This window comes from Pyrgilauda ruficollis, unplaced genomic scaffold (genome assembly GCF_017590135.1).
Source record: "Pyrgilauda ruficollis isolate IOZ18807 unplaced genomic scaffold, ASM1759013v1 scaffold34, whole genome shotgun sequence".
Classification (NCBI taxonomy): domain Eukaryota; kingdom Metazoa; phylum Chordata; class Aves; order Passeriformes; family Passeridae; genus Pyrgilauda; species Pyrgilauda ruficollis.
The window spans coordinates 6,199,412-6,217,942 of NW_024524822.1; the positions used below are offsets into that span (position 1 = coordinate 6,199,412).

The 18,531-nt window shown below is 61.8% G+C and overlaps 1 protein-coding gene across 1 annotated transcript in view; it reads left to right on the plus strand.

Annotated features, from left to right (window-relative positions):
* Positions 1-18,531, plus strand: part of HMCN2 (hemicentin 2) — a 33,088-nt gene that overhangs the window by 12,572 nt on the left and 1,985 nt on the right. The window contains exons 26-75 of the mRNA XM_041475140.1: positions 121-216; positions 315-491; positions 1,502-1,621; positions 1,776-1,937; positions 2,145-2,420; positions 2,958-3,125; positions 3,311-3,424; positions 3,586-3,672; positions 4,180-4,365; positions 4,746-4,913; positions 5,288-5,401; positions 5,564-5,706; positions 5,860-6,010; positions 6,236-6,454; positions 6,700-6,813; positions 6,879-7,066; positions 7,249-7,345; positions 7,586-7,747; positions 8,122-8,235; positions 8,343-8,471; positions 8,947-9,090; positions 9,189-9,348; positions 9,670-9,794; positions 9,878-10,061; positions 10,223-10,320; positions 10,610-10,882; positions 10,980-11,170; positions 11,246-11,327; positions 11,562-11,698; positions 11,784-11,934; positions 12,140-12,287; positions 12,529-12,656; positions 12,784-12,940; positions 13,041-13,162; positions 13,397-13,561; positions 13,637-13,744; positions 13,821-13,955; positions 14,238-14,372; positions 14,490-14,674; positions 14,973-15,186; positions 15,349-15,483; positions 15,554-15,744; positions 15,832-15,913; positions 16,033-16,302; positions 17,080-17,229; positions 17,438-17,575; positions 17,669-17,784; positions 17,869-18,106; positions 18,226-18,288; positions 18,377-18,505. Of these exons, the coding sequence (XP_041331074.1) occupies positions 121-216; positions 315-491; positions 1,502-1,621; positions 1,776-1,937; positions 2,145-2,420; positions 2,958-3,125; positions 3,311-3,424; positions 3,586-3,672; positions 4,180-4,365; positions 4,746-4,913; positions 5,288-5,401; positions 5,564-5,706; positions 5,860-6,010; positions 6,236-6,454; positions 6,700-6,813; positions 6,879-7,066; positions 7,249-7,345; positions 7,586-7,747; positions 8,122-8,235; positions 8,343-8,471; positions 8,947-9,090; positions 9,189-9,348; positions 9,670-9,794; positions 9,878-10,061; positions 10,223-10,320; positions 10,610-10,882; positions 10,980-11,170; positions 11,246-11,327; positions 11,562-11,698; positions 11,784-11,934; positions 12,140-12,287; positions 12,529-12,656; positions 12,784-12,940; positions 13,041-13,162; positions 13,397-13,561; positions 13,637-13,744; positions 13,821-13,955; positions 14,238-14,372; positions 14,490-14,674; positions 14,973-15,186; positions 15,349-15,483; positions 15,554-15,744; positions 15,832-15,913; positions 16,033-16,302; positions 17,080-17,229; positions 17,438-17,575; positions 17,669-17,784; positions 17,869-18,106; positions 18,226-18,288; positions 18,377-18,505 (7,539 nt within the window). The remainder of the gene's footprint in view (positions 1-120; positions 217-314; positions 492-1,501; positions 1,622-1,775; positions 1,938-2,144; positions 2,421-2,957; positions 3,126-3,310; positions 3,425-3,585; positions 3,673-4,179; positions 4,366-4,745; positions 4,914-5,287; positions 5,402-5,563; positions 5,707-5,859; positions 6,011-6,235; positions 6,455-6,699; positions 6,814-6,878; positions 7,067-7,248; positions 7,346-7,585; positions 7,748-8,121; positions 8,236-8,342; positions 8,472-8,946; positions 9,091-9,188; positions 9,349-9,669; positions 9,795-9,877; positions 10,062-10,222; positions 10,321-10,609; positions 10,883-10,979; positions 11,171-11,245; positions 11,328-11,561; positions 11,699-11,783; positions 11,935-12,139; positions 12,288-12,528; positions 12,657-12,783; positions 12,941-13,040; positions 13,163-13,396; positions 13,562-13,636; positions 13,745-13,820; positions 13,956-14,237; positions 14,373-14,489; positions 14,675-14,972; positions 15,187-15,348; positions 15,484-15,553; positions 15,745-15,831; positions 15,914-16,032; positions 16,303-17,079; positions 17,230-17,437; positions 17,576-17,668; positions 17,785-17,868; positions 18,107-18,225; positions 18,289-18,376; positions 18,506-18,531) is intronic.

Genomic DNA, 18,531 nt, shown 5'->3' on the forward strand with positions numbered 1-18,531 from the left:
CCAGGACTTGGTGTGTGCCAAGAGCCATCGGTGAGCCTGGCTGTGCCCAGGGCCCTGCCCTGTGGTGGCTGCAGACAGCCCGGCTCACACAGAGCCGCTGACAGCAGTGCTGGGTTGCAGTGCCTCCAACCATCGAGCCCAGCGCGGTGGATCTGGCCATCCCGGAGAACAGCTCAGCATCCCTGGAATGCCTGGCCTCGGGGCTGCCCGCTCCCGGTGAGGCAATCCCGTCCCTCAGCTGCCCCCAGGCTTTTCCCTGGCTGAGGGGGGCAGCAGCTTCGTTCCTCACTGCTCAGCTCTCTGCATCCCTGCAGACATCACCTGGTACAAGGGGCTCGAGCAGCTCCCGGCCGGAGGAGGACTGACCCCGTCCGGGGATGGGAAGCGCCTGGAGATCCCCCGTGCCCGACCCTCCGATGCCGGCAGCTATCGCTGCGTGGCCTCCAACGCGGCCGGTGTGGCTGAGCTCTGGTACAGCCTGCAGGTCACCGGTGAGTGCAGCTGTGGCTTCCTGAGAGGTGGGGCTTCCCCCCTGGAATACCTTGGGTGAGTGTGGGATCGGTGGGGTTGTCCCAGCTCTCAGGATAGATCCCTAGGAGATGGCTCATTTCCATTTCCAGTCATGCAATCCCCTGTGTCCATCCCAGATAATATCCTGGAAAGCCATGGCCCCATGGGTGGGTGTTGCCAGGTCCCCATTACGGGGTCACCTACCCACCCTGTCCCTTTCGCACCCTGTGTGCCTGGTGACATTTCTGTCCCCCCAGACTCAGTGGTGGCTCCTGGGCTGCTGCCAAGACAGGCACTGCTCACTTTTTCTCACTTGATCCAAGCATCCCTGCAGCTTCCCAGACCACTCAGCATGTCCACAGCTCCGGGGGCTGAGCCAGGCCCTGGCTTTTCTCAGGGATGCTCCAGTTGGTGGAAGTCCTGCAGGCAGGTGGCCAGGGCGTGGAGAAGATCCAGTTCTGCTCTGGGCTCGTCCTGCAATCTCTTCCCAGGGAAATGTTTGCACGTCTGCCGTCCTGGCTCGGGTGCCTTGTTTGGGTTCTGCTGTTTTTGTTTTTCAAGGGTTTCTGGGTGTTGAGGCTTTTCTTCTCCAAACTGATATCCCCCATGGGAAGGAGTTACCATTTCCCAGCCAGCTGTATTTATGAGCAGCTGAGAACATCATCCGATAATGGAAAGAGTTGGGTAACCTTCTCAGTGAGCAGGGCTGCCTAATAAGGCTGTGTCTGGCCAACCTGACCTTGGCCTGCTTGTGGGATGCTTGGTCATCCTCTGCTGTTGGCCACGTGCAATTAAAAGCATCCCTTGCTTGGCTGGAGAGACAAGATTATTGTTTCCACATGAAGCCAGGGCAAGGGAATGTCACTGGGGTTTTTGTGGCACCCAGCAGGGCTGCAGGGGGTGTGTGTCCAGCAGGATGGAGCTCCAGTGAGGTGCTGCCCTGCTCCTCTTGTCCAGTGCCATCAATGAGCTGCTCCTCTCATCCCTGCAGTGCCTCCATCCTTCTCCTCGCCAGAGCCCGAGGCCGTGTCCGTGCTAGAGGGACAATCTGTCCAGCTGCCCTGCGAGTGCCACGGGATCCCCCTGCCCACCCTGAGCTGGTGGAAGGAAGGTAGGGATCTGTTCCTCAGCCTCATCTCTCCTCACATGGGCTGTCCCAGCTGCTTGTCTCTTTGGAGCTCTTTGTTGAGCAGAATCCAGCTTTTGGGTGGGAATTTCTCCTGCTGGGAGCCTGAGGGGAAGCTGCTGTCCCCTTCCCTGGGCAGGTGAGCCCCTCTCCACCCAGCCAGGGAGCCCAAAGCTGGTGTCCCCAGGAGGGAACGTGGTGTACATGGAGAAGGTACAGCTGCTGGACCAGGGGACGTACACCTGCGAGTGCAGGAATGCTGCCGGCAGCAGCAGCAAGGAGCATCACCTGGAGGTGCACGGTGAGCATGGGGCACCAGAGACCTGTGTGGGCAGGTGGAGGTGCTGGGGCTTCCCTCAATGCAAGGTCCAGCTGGAGCCTAAAGCCATTGCCCGGTGCCTTGGATATTTTGGAAGGGATGCTGCTACCTGGGTCAGCTTTGCCCCTCCACTTGTGCACGGCTGAGGGACCTGCACATCCCCTCCACCCCGTGTTCCTCTGCCCACAGCACTGCCAAGGAGCAGCAGCAACACCCTCAGGAAGGTTTCTGTCATCGAGGGTGGCGAGACAGTTCTGGAGTGCGAGGCCACCGGGACAGCACCACCGTGGGTGACGTGGGTGAAGGACGGGCAGCCCGTGGCTGCTGGGGACGGGCTCCTGCTTACGGAGCAAGGGAGGCGGCTGCACATCCCCAGGGCAGAGGTGGCCCATGCAGGACGCTACACTTGCCTGGCTGCCAGCACAGAGGGGCAGCAGCAGAGGGAGTTTGATGTTGTGGTGCATGGTAAGGACGTGGGATGGGGTGGGGTGGATGCAGGCAGGACGAGGAGTGTGGTGATGTGGAGTAACTTGATGTGCAGCAGGTGTTGGGCAATCCAGCATGTAGCAGGTCCCAGGGTCAGCAGGGTTATGCTTCAGGAATAGCTGTAGAACTGTGTCCATCAGGCAGGAGTTCCATTCCAGAGCCATCACAGCAATCATCTCATATAAAGTCCTCTGCTACCTCATGGGTCAAGGTCACTAGAGTTATAAAAGGTCTGAGGTGGCTCAGGCTGTGTGGCCATCCCAGTGTGAACCTATAAGCCTGGGCTCAGCTGTGCAGGTAAGTGGCACATCTGTGCTGTGGGTCACCTATCTCAAAACACCTTTAAAGTCACCATCTCCAGGTGATGCTAATGGTCCTTCTGGGTTCATGTCCTAAAGCTGTACAAAGCAAGAAGGTGGGAAAAACCAAGTTCACCCAGTTCTCCCCTTCTTGCTTTGCTCCTTCGATGTGCTGGCTGCTTTGCAAATGGATGTCCATCTTCTTCTGCATCCCCAGTTCCTCCTGAGTTCATTGCAGGATCAGGACTGACAACCAACGTCAGCGTTCCCCTGCAAGGATCCCTGACACTGACCTGTGAGGCCACTGGCATTCCCCAGCCCAGCGTCACCTGGTTCTGGGATGGCTCTCCTGTCACCCCCAGCCAGCACACCCAAGTGCTTTCAGGTCAGAGGTCTGGGAGCTGTGAGAGATGAGTGCTTTGGGAATGTGTTTTGCCCCAACACTGATGAGTTCAAACTCATGGTGGAGCTGCAGCCCCACAGGAGCACAGTTCAAACACCCCTCCCATCCAGTTGGGATGTGCTTTACCTGGATCAGACCCCTGAGACCCCTCTGCTCTGTGCTTCCAGGGGGCTGGCTGCTCAGGCTCACCCATGCACGAGCCCAGGATGGTGGTCACTATTCCTGCCTGGCCAGCAACGTAGCTGGGGAGGCCAGGAGGCATTTCTATGTGGAGGTCCTAGGTAAGGAGGGGTCTTCTGTCTGCTACAGGATTCCTGCTGGGGTTTCAGAGCTCCACCCTTGCAGGAAGAGACATGAGTTAAGACTAGACACGCTGGGTGTGCTGTGAGGTCAGAGGCCGAGCTGGCCAGCTGCTGAAGTCCCTGGGGGCTTGTGTTCCTAGTTCCTCCCCACATTGAGAACGTGGATGAAGAGGACACCTTCAAGGTGCCCGAGGGCCACCCTGTCACCTGGTCCTGCCTGGCTTCAGGTGAGCATCAAGTGCGGAAGGGAGGTGGCATGAGCAAGGGGGAGATGGGGCTCAGGGGCAGAGCTGAGTCTCACTTTGGGGTGTGGAACAGACGGATGGCTCCAGTCAGAGACATGAAAACAGCTGAAATCGGCTGCAGAGCTCTTTTGGGATGGCTCCTGGCTCTGAAGCTGTGCTGTCCGGGAAGCGCTGGGGAGGGGACGCCCACATGGGGAGCCTGTTCCACAGTGTGAGATCCAATCTTTCCCAAATGGAGCTAAAACTCCTCTAATCTCATTTCTCCTTTAGTGATGGGAATAATTAATCACCTCCCACTCAGGACAGTTCTCTTTCTTCTTGCTGGCTCATCCACCAGCTTCTAAAATCCTGATCCAGATCATGATAATTCTGATTTGGGATGATGTCTCTGCTTTCCAGAAAAGCTCTGACAGTGACCCCAGCCAGGCTGTGCTCACACATGGAAAAACTTCACGCAAAGGCCAAAATCTCACTTTCCATCCCTCACAGGCAGCCCACAACCCAAGATCACCTGGATGAAAGACAACCACCCTCTCCCTGGCACCTTCTCCATCTCCCCTGATGGCTCCTTGTTCCACATCCCCCAAGCCTCCCTGGCCCATGCTGGTCGCTATTCCTGTGTGGCCTCCAACTCTGTGGCAAATCAGACCAAGCACTACCTGCTGGATGTTTTGGGTATGAGATGCCTTTGGATGGAGGCAGGGTCTCAGGTGTGAGCAGACTTAGTGGGTTTTAATGGCCTGCCCCAGGTAGGTGGGGAAGATCTCTTAGTCCTGCAGCCAAAGCGTGGCATGGACCTGTCCCAAAGCCCTTGTGAGACCTCTTGGAGGAGCAGAAAGCACCTGCTTAGTGCAGGATCCAGCTGTGATGGAAGGGGGGATGTGTCTTCTGTATCTCTGTGGTTTTGGAGGGCAGCAGGACAGGGCAGAGTCTGAAGTTGGCACAGGCTGTGTCAATTCCAACTCCCTGAACTTGGATCATGCTCTCTGGTGTGGGGATGAAGCACTGGGAAGCCAAAGCTAGTGCTGATCTAACACACAGCCACGTCTCTGCAGCCAGTCCCACCTTTGCTGGAGATGATGCTGCTGCAGAAGAAGTGACAGTGATCATCAACAACCCCATCTCCCTGCTCTGCGAGGCCCCGCCGTACCCATCTCCCAACATCACCTGGCTCAAGGACCAGGTTCCTCTCAAAGCATCTAGAAATGTCCTCCTGCTCCCTGGTACCGTGCTGCTGTCCCCTGGCTCTGCATGACTGTGGTGGCCCCTTGCTGTGCATGCCTTGGGGAGTGGGAGCAGGGCCTTTTCTTGGTCTGGCAGGGGTCCAGCACAGTGGGATGGTGAGAGGTCATCATCCTGCAGGACCTGAGGGCTCAGGGATCAGCTGGATGCTGCTCTTCCAAGTGCTGCATCCTCTGATCATAACTAGAGCCTCCTCAGTGCTGGTTTTTATAAGCCTGGGACTGGGCTCTAGAAGAGCATTAGGCCCCCTCCAGCCAGGCCTGCAGGTGCTCAGCAGGTCCCTTGAGATGCCTTCATGGGGAGAGAGAGCTGTGGCTGTGAGCAGCAACCCTCTCAGGAGACCCCCTTTGCCCAGGTGGCCACGGGCTGCAGATCCTGAACGCCCAGGAGGAGGACACGGGCACCTACAGCTGCATCGTGGCCAGCGAAGACGGGGAGGCTGTGAAGAACTACGCTGTGAAAGTCCTGGGTAAGGGAGCTCCCCATGTCCTTCCTAATTCCTGCAGTGGCCCCACCACTGTAATGGGGCCAGTGCTGCTTCCCTTTGCTTCCCTTTGCTTCCCTTTGCTTCCCTTTGCTTCCCTTTGCTTCCCTCTGCTTCCCTCTGCTTCCCTCTGTCTTTCCCCACTAGTTCCTCCTTGGATTGCCAGAGAGGATCCTTTGGGGGAATTTGCCGTGAAAGAGGTGAAAACCAGGGTGAACAGCACAGTGGTGCTGGAGTGTGAGACCTGGGCTGTGCCTGAGCCCACCATCCGCTGGTACAAGGACAAGCAGGTGAGGTCCCAGCTGTGACCAGGGAGGAGCTGCTGGGCTTGGGGACTGTCCCAGCTGGATGGAGTGGGAAGATACCCTTTACCCACCTGGCTGGGCTCTGCTCCACTCCTGGGTGTGTAATCCTGCTCCTGCCCTTCTCTTTCTTCCCTTCAGCTTCTGGAAAGCTCTGAACACATCCAGATCCTCAGTGAAGGGCAGGTCCTGCAGATCCAAGCAGCTGGTGTCTCAGATTCGGGGCACTACACCTGCGTGGCCACCAATGCTGTGGGAGAGGATGACAGGGACTTCATCGTGCACGTCCAAGGTGAGCCCTGGGCAGAGAGCCAGCACCCAGAGCAGGGGGTGTCTCAGCAAGAGCAGGGGGCCTCAGGGTCACTTGTGGGAGCAGAGAAGGGTGGGCAGGAAAAAAAGTTTAATCCTGCTGGAAAACAGCAAACATCTCCTCAGCTCCAGTGAGGGCAGATGCTGTGGGTGCACCTGGGGACCAATGTCCCTGTTCCCCACAGCTGACCACAGCCTGTCCCCGCAGTGCCCCCCATCTTCCAGCAGCAAACAGGCCCCAAAGAAGCCCTTGAGATCTTCTATCGGGAGGAAGACCAGGATGGGGAGGTGACAGAGCACCGACAGGCTGTCCTTGGCCAGCCCACCGCCCTCTACTGTGACACCAGTGCCATCCCACCCCCCCAGCTCACCTGGTACAAGGATGGGGAGCCCCTCTCCCCTGGCCTGGGGGTGCTGATGCTGCAAGGTAATGGGTAGTGGGTGTGAACCCCCCCTGTGGGGCCTGGGGGTGGTCCTGCAGCAGCCTTGTGGGTTGAGAGCATCCCTAGCACGGAGGAGGATGGATCCTGTCCCCTTCCTCCTGCCACCACACGCAGCCCCCGCGGGACCTCTGAGTCACTGGGGCTGTGCAGGGCTCTGTGCAGGGCAGGGCTGGGGGATTTCCCACTGACCCTTCCCTGTGGCCTGCCCCAAGCCTGTCCCATGTCACAGGGGGCCGGGTGCTGCAGCTGCAGGCGGTGCAGGAGGAGGACAGGGGCAGGTACACCTGTGAGGCGGCCAACGCTGCGGGGCGCGACCGCCTGCACTACGAGCTGGAGGTGCTGAGTGAGTACAGGGACAGGGGACATTGGGCTGGGGCACATGGCAGCCCCATAACCACCTGCTTCCAGCTGCTCCTGCCATCCGTGGTGGCACAGAGGACCTGGTGGAGGAGGTGACGGCCACCATCAATGGCACTGTCCGCTTTGAGTGTGAAGCTACTGGGCACCCAGAGCCCACGGTGTCCTGGCTCTGGAATGATCTCCCCATAGAGGCTGGCCCACGCCACCAGCTCCTGGAGGGTGGCACAGTCCTGCAGGTTGGTGTGCCCCTAAGCAGGCGGCCGTGTTGGGGACAGACACAGGAGACAGCAGATGGAGGGGATGGGGCATTCTTTCCTCCCAAAGGTGGCTGCCCTGGTCCTACCAAGGTCCCCATGGGAGTCCCAGCATTTCCCCAGCTCGGGGCAGCCCTCAGTGGTGCTCTGCTCCCCCTCTGCAGGTGGCAATGGTGGAGGCAGGTGACACCGGGAGTTACACGTGCATGGCTGAGAACCTGGCCGGGTCAGCTGAGAAGCACTTTGCCCTCACTGTGCAGGGTAAGGCATCTCCCCTTCCCTGGGTCACTGATTTACTGCCCTCCTCCTCTTTCTCCACCAACTGGAGTTCCCTTTGGCTCTGGAGCTGCATGGCTGCCTCTGTCCCTTGTGCTGGTCATGCCCGCCCTGCGTGAGGAGGTTGAGCAGGCGAGGGGCTCGGTGTGTGTTTCCTCCTGGGAGGCATCGACCCCCACAGTGATGGCTCCCCTTTGGCACTGTCTTTTGGGTGCACTGGAGCAGAAGCTCCCTGGAGTGTGGGAACAGACCCCGAGAAGGTCGATGGCGTTGTCAATGGCAGCGTCTCCCTCGTGTGTGACGTCCAGACCCACCCGGCTGCAGAGATCTCCTGGTACAAGGATGGCCACGTCCTGCGGCTTGCAGAGGAGGTGACTGTCACCCGAGGTATGTTGGGATGAGCCAGAATCATTGCCTGTGCCCCAGCTCTTGACAGCGAGCTCTAGGTCCCCTAATCCCCTTTTTTTGGATGCCACGTGTGGGTCCCCAGCTCAGCCTTTGGGTTTATGACACACTAATGACACACTGCTGAGTGATCCCCTCTGCAGAGGACCAAGGGCTGCATCCTGCAGAACTCCATCCTGCTGCTTCCTGGGAGCTCAGTGCCCTTTCCTGTGGGACACAGCAAGGCTTTGGACCTCAAAGATGGGAATTCCATGGCCAGACTCCTTTGACATGGGACCACTCAGCTTGCTGGCATAATGGCCCAGACCTGGTTCTGCTCCAGGCTGTCCTGATTCTCTGCTCTCCACTTCTTCCAGGCTCTCGGGTGCTGCATCTCTCTCACCTGCAGCTCTCCAGCTCAGGCACATACACGTGCATGGCCCTGAACATGGCCAGCCAGGATCAGAAGAGCTTCATCCTCACCATCCATGGTAAGTGGTGCGGGCTCAGCCAGGAGCTGTCCCCTGAGCACGCACTGAGGAGCCGACAGTGAGCCCTGGTCTGTCTCACACCCCCTGTCCCTGCTCATCCTCCTCAGAACCCCCAGGCATCCAGGACCCACAGCAGGAGACGCTGGAAGCTGACATGGGGACACCCCTCGTCCTGAGCTGCCACGTCCCCGGTGTGGCCAGTGCTGTCACCTGGCTGAAGGACGGGCACCTGCTGGGTGCGTGTGCAGGGAGCGCTGTGCCAGGCTGCCACCCCCAGCCTCGCTGCTGCTCCCTTCCACGCAGTCCTGCCTCAGTTTCCCAACTGCTAACCCCACTGCAAGAGACCCTCAGGGCTGCACAGGGAAGGGACAGAGCATGAAGGGCCTGGCCTTTTCCCTGCACGCTCTCGAGAGAGCTCAGGTTCATTCCTGAGGCTCGAAGCCATGGCATGTGGGCACAAGATGTGATGGAGGGATATGCAGGGGGTGAGCTCTCTGGGTACCAGCCCTTGGGGTGCTTGGGGGGACAGGGGTTTGTCCCCAAGCCAGTGGCTCTTTTCTCCTGTAAAGCTCCAGCAGTGAACTCTGCAAAAACCCTGCTTTGCTTTAACAGTGTCCCTAAACCTGGGTCTGGGGGGGAAGCACAACAGTGACCCTGGGGAGGGCTGAGTGGAGGAGCACTGCTCAGCCCCCTCACCCTGCCTCCTTGCAGAGATGAGCCCAGAGCAGGGTTTGGTGTCTGGGGGGGCCCAGCTCCTGCTCAGCCCCCTCCAGCCCTTCCACCAGGGCCGATACACCTGCCTGGCACAGGGCCCGGGGGCCGAGACACGCAAGGACTTCACGGTGCTGGTGCGAGGTACGGCTTCCCCAGGCAGCCCGCTCCCTGCGGGCTCTGCTTCAGAGGTGAGCCTTCCTCCCCCTCCTCTTTCTCAGCCTCCCTCTCCCTTGGTGCAGTGCCCCCCCGGATCAGCAGTGCAGGAGACCCCAGTGAGTACAACGTGCTGGAGGGCAGCAGGGTGAGGCTGGAGTGCTGGGCAGAGGGGCAGCCCACCCCCCACATCTCCTGGCTGAAGGACGGGCAGCCGCTGGGGCTGCAGCCCCCCTCACACGCCCGGTGAGTCTGGGGGGACACCCCAGGGGCTCAGTGTCCCCACGTGCAAAATTGCTTGGCAAGGCAGGTTGAGCTGTGCTGTTTCTTCCTGTTGCTTGGTCTGGGATGCACTCATCCCAGCTCTTTGCTGAGAGAATGTCATCCTGGGGTAAATCTGGGAGTCTGGGATGGTCACTGTCACCCTGCAGGGTCCCAGGTGATGCCCTGACCTTGCAGTGTGCCCAGAATCCTCATCCTGGGCTGCAAACTGAGCACAGAGCACTTCCGCGCCATGGGCACGTTGGGGATGAGCACACAGGTCACCGTCCCACCCTCCCCACGCAGGGTGTCCCCGGATGGCAGCGCCCTGCTCCTCGAGGGACTGCGAGCTGCCGACTCCGGAGCTTACACGTGCCTGGCCCGGAACAGCCTGGGCGAGGACACGCGGCTGCACACGCTGAACGTGCTGGGTGAGCAGGGCTGGGAGCTGCGGGGCAGCACCGGGGCCACCCCCACCCGACAGCCCCAGCAGCCCCCGTGTCCCCTCGCCCAGTCCCTCCCACCATCGAGAGGGGTGCCGGTGACTCGGAGGTGGTCCGCGGAGTCCTGTCCGCCGCGGTGACACTGCAGTGCTGGCCACGGGGGTCCCCTCCGCTGCACGTCAGCTGGATGAAGGACGGGCTGCCCCTGCGCCTGTCCCCCCGTGTCACCCTGCTCTCGGCTGGGCACATCCTCCGGTGAGAAGTGACCCTGCAGCAATGGCCAGCCACGGGCTTTGGGGCTGGTAGCCGGGTTTGCATGAGGGCACTGCTGCACCCTGAAGTGTCACCTTGGGGAGCAGGGGGTCACACGGAGCTGATGTCTCCTCCCCATCCCCGTATCCCATCCCACGGGTTAGGATCTCCCAGGCTCAGCTCTCCGATGCTGGACTCTACACCTGCATTGTCTCCAGCCGGGCAGGAGTGGCCGATCGCAGCTTCATCCTGCAGATCCAGGGTACAGGGCAGGGGGCTGGGGAGGGCACGGCAGGGGCACCTGGACACTGCTTTTGTCGGCAGAGCACACACCGTGCACTGCACCCATTCCCAAGCAGTCCTGAGCCATTCCTCAACTGCTGGGGTGGGCTCAGACAATCCTTTGTTCCATCCTGGAACAAAGCAAGACCAGCTTTAGAGCAGTCCCAGAGCCTCCCGCAGGAGGGCTGAGCCACCTCTGGCTGCTCGCAGGACACCAGGGAGTGGCCAAAGCCAGTCCCGCTGTCTGGGGACCTGACTTTTCTCCCCAGTGCCCCCGGTCCTGGAGAGCCCCGAGAGCAGTGAGGAGCAGGTGGTGGCCGAGGGCTCCGATGTCACTTTCACCTGCAAAGCCACCGGGTCCCCAGCACCATCAGTGACCTGGCTGAAGGACGGAGAGCCCCTGGGGCAGCAGGGTGCCCGGGTGCCTGGCAGCCCACAGCTGAGCCTGGTGGCTGTGGCACCAGCTGATGCAGGCATCTATTCGTGCCTGGTGGTGAATGAAGTGGGAGAGGTCAGCAAAGCCTTCCACCTCGTGGTGATGGGTGCGTGTCATCCCTCTGGAATTTGGGACGGGCAGCTGAGCCAATTTTTTGGGAGCAATGAGGGATGAGCCCTCCTCCCTTGCTGTGTGCTTTGCAGAGCCACCCCGTGTCGAGGCTGGGCCCCATCCCACTGAGATATCCATCGCTGTGGGCACCCCTCTAGGGCTGAGGTGTGTGGTGACAGGTGTCCCCATGCCCAGTGTCACCTGGGAGAAGGATGGACAGCTGCTGGCAGGGCCCTCACTCGTGTCAGGGAATGAGAGCACCCTCCACATTGACAGCGCTGAGGTAGGAGTTCCACTTTTTTATCCCTGCCTGGGTTTTGGTTTTGTGCCTCAATTTTTCCCTCTCCTGGCTGTGCAGGTGGCTGATGCTGGCTTGTACACCTGCCTGGCCACTAGCCCTGCAGGGGAGGACAGCAGGAGCTTCCATGTCAGCATCCAAGGTAGTGTGATCCCAGCAGTGCAGCGAGGAGAGGGCTAGCAGGGGGGGCTACAGGATGGTCCAAGCCTTGGGGGACCAAAGAGACAGAACCTTCTTTTTTGGGATTGGTGTGGGCTCCAAAAGAGGGATCTGGAGCACAGTGCTGGTTCTGCAGAGTGGGGGCCTATGCATGACTTATGGGGACAGGGATGGGGGTGTCCAGCACACCCTGACCCCCCTGGCCCATGTCTCACAGCACCCCCCAGCACTGCCAGCGCCCGGGAGATCCCCATCATCACGGCTGTGCCAGGGGGGCAGCTCCTCCTGGAGTGCCCAGAGGGTGCTGAGCCGCACCCCAGCATCGAGTGGCACCGGGAGGGCTCCCAGCTGCAGGTACCTGTGACGGGACCAGGGACGCTCACGGTCAGGGCCTGGGGGTGATGCTGGGTGGCTGCTGACGGGGCTCCCGGGGTTTTAGGAGGATGCCCGCAGGCAGGTGCTGGCCCAGGGCCGTTTCCTGCAGGTCCTGGCGGTGGCTGCGGAGGACGGTGGCGAGTACAGCTGCAGGGCCACCAGCGCCCCCGGGGACACCGGGGACACCGGCCCGCGCGTCCGGGTGCGGGTTCACGGTGAGTGCTGCCCTGCCCTGCCCTGCTCGAGTGCCGGCTCCTTCCCGCTCAAATCCAGAATGTGGGGTGTTTTGGGTGTCTTATGGTCGGGTGATGGGATGGCAGGGCTGGAGTACCCCCAGCCCTCAGTGCTGCTCTGGGCTGGCGCCCTCCCTCCCCGAGCCTCATCCCACACCCTCGGTGCTGTCTCTGGGTGCTGCTGCAGTGGCCCCGGAGATCCAGGCGGGCCCCCAGGAGGTGAAGGTGCTGCTGAACACCTCGGCCGTGCTGCCGTGCCGGGCACAGGGGTGGCCCGTGCCCCGGGTGACGTGGCGCAAGGACGGCCAGCTCCTGCCCCTGCCCGGGAGTGACAGGTAGGAGGCTCTGCGGGTTGGTGGCACCAAGAGCTGCACTCGGATCGTGCCACCCTGCACAGCAATATGTGATTAGTGTGCCAGTCACCCTGTGAATTGCTGTGCTCTGTCCCCACAGCAGCTTAGGGAAGGAGCTGCATGTGGCTGCCATGGCGCTGTCACCTTCCCAACCCCTGCTTCCTGTGTGATGCAGCCTGGCCACGCAGAGCCCCCACAGGGTTTACCTGCTCTCCCTCCTCAGGCTGCAGCTCCTGCCAGGTGGCTCCCTGCAAATTGACCCTGTCCAGGCCCAGGATTTGGGCCATTACCTCTGCATGGCATCCAGCCCTGCTGGCTCTGACTGGCGAGGCCTGGACCTCCACGTCCTGGGTAAGCAGGAGAGTCAGATGAATCCCTCCTGGGCTCACCCTCCTGCAACCCAGCGCTGCTGGGCTGCCCTCACCAGTGCAATGCTGTGCTGCTGTCCTCTGCTCATGGCTGCCATGCCCTTCCACAGTCCCTCCTGCCATCACACCTGGGCCCTCCAACCTCACCCTGCTGGCTCAGCAGCCAGCCACGCTGGGCTGTGACGCCTGGGGGTCCCCCGAGCCCCACATCAGGTGGGAGAAGGATGGCCGTCCCCTGAACCTGCACCTCCCACCTGGCACCTACAGGTACCTGTACACCAAGGGGTTCCCCTGAAGGGTGGGGTTTGCCCCTCCTGCTGCTCCCTGGGGCACAGGGGTGATCCTGATGTGTGCTCTGCCCACACAGTTTGCAGTCCTTGGGGTCACTGCTCATCTCCAGCCCTGCTCCCCGGGACGAGGGGAGGTTTGAGTGCATTGCCACCAACGCTGCTGGAGAGGCACGAAAGACCTTCCTGGTGTCTGTCCATGGTGAGCTTCTGGGGCTGGGGGTCTTGCTGAGAGTGACTTTCCCAGGGTCTGTCACCACCTCGGCTGTGACGTGGGTGTGCTCCAGCCCCACACAGGGTTGGGTGCCCACTCAAGAGCTGGACTTGGGGGTGGACAAGAGGGGAAGAGAAATACTCATGCCCATATGAGCAGGGACAGAATCCTCTTCAACATTTACCATACAGCCCTGCTCACCTCCCTCCCTCCTTTCTCCAGTGCCCCCCACCATCGCTGATGGTCTCACGGATGTAGTTGTCACCCGGCTGTCCCCTGCAGTCCTCACCTGCTACGCCTCGGGCGTGCCCCCCCCCACGGTGTCCTGGAGCAAGGGGGGGGCTCAGCTGGGCAGCAGAGGAGGGGGCTACCGCGTCCTGCCCAGAGGTACAGCACAGCCCCGCGGGGACAGGGGTCCCTGCCAGCCCTGCCGCCGCCTCCCCTCTGCCTGCTGTTTTGCAGGAGCCCTGGAGATCCGGCAGGCGCTGCCTGCACACTCCGGCCGCTACACCTGCACGGCTCGGAGCGCCGCGGGCACAGCCCGCAAACACCTCTGGCTCACAGTGCAGGGTAAAAACAGCTCCGGGGTCCTGCTGCTGCGGCTCCTGCGCCCTCTTCCCAGGGAAACACTTCCCTGCCTTCACAGAGCCTCCTGCCTTGAAGCCCCTGCCTGGCATGGTGATGGTGATGGTGAACAGCAGCGTGGTGCTGTCCTGTGAGGCCACAGGCGTCCCCCGGCCGGAGGTCACCTGGCAAAAGGATGGTGTTGGCATTGCTGGAGGTGAGCAGGAGTGAGCTGGGGGCTGGCAGAGCCCACATCACCTGCCAGCCTTTGCCTAGGGGGAGATTTAGGTGCCAGGGGTTTGTAGGCACCCCAGCAAGGTGTGGGGTGTCACTGTGCATGGATCCTGCTGGCTGCTGGCTGCTGTCCTGGGTGGGTGTGGTGGCCGCTGGAGCCGTTCCATGGGAAGAGGCACCTCTGTGGGGGAAGCAGTCCCTGCACATCATCCATCTGTGCCTTGGCTCAGCTGTGCTGCCCCATCCTGTCCTTCGTTTCTGCCAGGCTCTGGGCTAAAGGTGCTCCCCAGTGGGCAGCTCCGCCTCCTCCGAGCAGCCCCGGAGGACGCAGGCACCTACCTGTGCATGGCCCGCAACCCCTCGGGCACCGCTGCGGGGAGGACCAGGCTCGTTGTGCAAGGTACAGCAGCGATCAGAGCCCCGGTGCTCCCCCCTCTGCTCAGCCCCTCCCCAGCGCCTCTCAGCAAAACGTGGCTGCCGAGCTGTGAGCAAGTCCCTGCTTTTCTGCCCCACCCAGTGCCCCCCATCATTGCTGCTGGCCCGCTGGAGCTGGTGGTCCCGGAGGGGCTGGAGGTGCTGCTGCCCTGTGCCGCCCGCGGTGTGCCCGAGCCCCGCGTGTCCTGGAGCCGGGAGGGAGCGCTGCTGCCGGGCGGGAAGGCCACGGTCCTGCCCTCCGGGGAGCTGCTGCTCCGGGATGTCCAGGTGAGCACCGTCCCCTAGGGCCGCTGAGAGGTTGGAGTGATGAGGAACAAGCGTCTGCTGCTGCTGAAGGGCTTTTGGCTGATTGTGGGTCCATCTGGCAGAGGGAGAGCCCGGTGCAGTCCGGTGCCTCAGGCTAGAGGGTTGGGGCAGTGTGAGGATGCTAATGTGGGCTGGGAAAAGCGGCTCTGTCCAAACCGTGACTTTTTAGGTGCACAGGAACCAGCAGAGCTGTAGCTCAGCGAGCCAGGGCTGCAGCTGGAGCCCGGACTCAAGATGACTCCCTCTCATCCTCATACAGGAAGGGGATGCTGGGAGCTACTCCTGCACCGCGGTGAACTCCGCAGGGAGGGCCGTTCGCCGGCTCTCCCTCTCCATCCACACCCTGCCCACCTTCACCCAGCTGCCCACAGACATCACCCTGAGCCGGGGCGAGAGGCTGGAGCTGCTGTGTGCCGCAGCGGGCAGCCCCCAGCCCCGCGTCTCCTGGATGGCCAACGGGCAGCTCATCACCGGTACCTGGGCAGGGCCAGAGGATGCTGAACTGGGGGACAATGCCATCCTGCTGCCACCCTTGTCCCACCTTTCAGGGTCCCCGGGGTGTCAGCAGGTCTGGCCGTGCCGGGTTGTAGCCAGCTGATGCCAACCACCCTTTTTTGGGGGTTTGCACCCCGCAGATGGCGCGGTGGGGCACGGCGGGCGGAGCATCCTGCGGCGGGAGGCAGCCACCGCCACGGACAGCGGCACCTACGTGTGCCACGCCGAGAACAGCGCCGGGGCCATCAGGGCCACTGTCTTCGTCTCTGTCAGAGGTAGGTGCTGCCAGGGAAACCGGGGTGCCCGGCCGGCCCCCCTTCTCTGCCACCCTTTTCCCTTTCGCAGAGGCACCCGTCATACAGGGGGACGCCAGCACCTACCAGGTGGAGCACTCCGGAGGGGATGCCCTCCTCGACTGCCATGCCCAGGGTCACCCTGAGCCCCTCATCCGCTGGAGCAAGGACGGGGAGCCGGTGGTGGCCCAGGGGCGCCTGCAGCAGCTGCAGAATGGCTCCCTGGCCATCCGTGCTGTGGGGGTGAGCAGGGCCTGGGGGGGTGCTGGCTCATTTCAGGGTGCTTTCCTGGCAAAGCAAAACGCTGTGCTGATGCTGTTGTCCTGCTAGAGCACCGATGCGGGGCAGTACCGGTGCGTGGCGGAGAATGACGCGGGCACAGCAGCAAAAGTTGTCACCCTCGTTCTGCAGAGTGAGTGCTGGCCCCTCTGCACCCTTCTTTTAAGGGACTGCAAACCATGTCACCTCCCAGCCCCTCCAACTCCCCCTGATCCATGCTGCATCACTACCTGCATCCCTTTCCCTGCCCAGGTGCCCCTGTGGTGACAGTGACACCAGCAGAGCTGAGGGTCCATGCTGGACAGCAGGTGCTGCTGCACTGTGTGGTGTCAGGGGAGCCCACCCCCTCCGTGGAGTGGCAGCGGGACAGGGAGCCACTGCCCGAGGGTCCCCACGCTCGTGTCCTGCCCAATGCCACCCTGTTCCTGCCATCTGTCACCCACCATGACGCCGGCAGCTACTCCTGCCTCGCCCGCAATGCCCTGGGCTCTGCTGCTGCCCACAGCTCCCTGCGTGTCCAAGGTGGGTGTCTGCCCTGGCACACAGCTCCCTGCGTGTCCAAGGTGGGTGTCTGCCCTGGCACACAGCTCCCTGCGTGTCCAAGGTGGGTGTCTGCCCTGGCCCCGGGGGCTGGGGCTGCCTGCAGGGCTGTTCCACCCATGGTGAGACCTCCAGCGTGGTGGTGTGGAGTGACATTGCCTTGCTTGTTCTACCCCCTGTGGTTCATACTCTGCTTTGTCCTCTCCTCTCCTGCCCTGCTCAGCTGGAGGCCTGAGCCCAAGCAGGCCTTGTCCCAGCCCTCACTTGCCTCTCCTCAGCCTTCCTGCCTTAGTTGCCTGTGATTAAATTCCCCTCTCCCAGGGGCTCTGCTGAATGCACAGACACATCCTTTCCTGCTGCCCCTCGGGAGCAGAGAGCCAGGCAGGAGGAAGTGCCAGGTGCCCTTTGTGCCCTTGTGTGGCTGGTGGCATTTTGCTGCCAGGCACGCTGGAGAAGCAAATAAAAGCTTGGGGCTATGCCAGGACCTTGAGGTTGATACAGAGCAGGGTTTGAGGGTGTCAGTGCCTGTTGGTGTGATGAGGCACAGGGCCACACTCACAACATCCCTCATCAACATGGCCTGGAGCCATGGGGTCCCTGGGGACTGCTGCAGCCAGGCAGGGACACTGCCCGCCTTGCTCTGGCTGCTTTCACCTCCAGAAAACAAGATTTTTTTTGACATGCAAATCAGCGAGAGGGGAGTCAGGCAAGGGAGTGCAGTCCCAGTGTTGCTGCCTGACCCCATCCCGTTTGCCCCAGGGGAGCTGCACCAGGTGCGGGGCAGCCTGGTCGGTGTCATCAATGGCCACGAGCTCGGTGTCTCCAGCCTCGATGCCAGCGTGCTGGGTGACTCCCAGTCCAGCACTGCCGCCCTCCGGAGCAGCATTGGGAGCATTCCACCTGCCATAGGTGTGTGGACATTTCTACCCTCACCCCTGTGAGAGTTTTGACCTTTGTCAGATGTAAATCTTGAGGGAAAGGTTTTTATTTTTTTTTCCCAGAAAGCAAACCTTTTTTCCCCCAAACCTTCCACTGTGGGCGAGGAGGGATGGGACAGCCTGGGTGCCCCACAGGAGGGTGCTGGCTTCATGGTGACACCCTTTCTCCCCCATTCCAGGGCCGCTGATGCGGGTGCTGGTGACCATCATCGCCCCCATTTACTGGTCCTTGGCGCACGCCAGCGGGGCAGCCCAGAACGGCTTCCTGCTCACGCAGGGCACCTTCCAGCACGAGTCACTGCTGCGCTTTGCCACGGGTGAGGGGTCCTCCCCCCTGCACCACCCCTCACCCAGGAGTGCAGCTGTGTGTGGGGGTGCCGTGGGGTGCTGATCACCGTTCCCTCTGGCAGGGGAGCTCCTGCGGGTCACGCACCTCGCCCGGGGCGCGGGTGGCGCTGGCGCTCTGCGGCTGGACAGCGTCATCAGCGGCTCCGTGCCGGAGGGCTTTGGCGATGCCGTGCTGCAGGTGCTGGCACTGCCCGCTATCCCCGTGGGAACCACGGCTCCCATGCTGGTCCATGGCCTGACCCCGCTCCCTGCCTCTCCCCAGGACTTCAGCGAGCGCTACGTGCGCACGGGCGCGGGGCGGCTTTCCGGGGGATCGGTGCAGAGCTTCCTGCGGGACGGGCACCTCATCCGTGCCCACTGCAATCACACCATCGTGTTCGACCCTCCCGTGGGGCCACAGCCCCCCCGGGTGCAGCAGCTCAGGGCCAGAGCCATCACAGCCTCCTATGACCCAGCCAAACAGGAGCTCCGCTTCCAGCTCCGTGCCTCGCTTGATGCAGGTAACCAGGGGAGTCCCCAGCATGGAGATGGAGGTCTGTTGTCGGTTCTGGGTGTCTGTGAGGGTGCAAAGGCCATGTCCCTGCAGTGACATGTCACATTCTCTCTGCTCAATTCACAGGGGCTGACAGAGACCAGTGCCCACTGGGATTCATCCCAGACCCTGGGCAGCTGTACTGCATGGGTACGGACCCTTCCTGAGGGGACATGAGGATGGCAAGGGGCAGCTGGTGCCACTTCCTTGTCCCCCCAACGCTGTGCTCTCTCCCCAGATGTTGATGAATGCACCGAGGGCTCCCATGCCTGCCGCTACAACCAGATCTGCCAGAACTCCGCCGGCTCCTACAGCTGCTCCTGCCCCCCCGGCTACCGCACGCTGGGCACGGGCTGGCCATGCCTGGGTACGAGCTGGGCTCTCAGGGCCCAT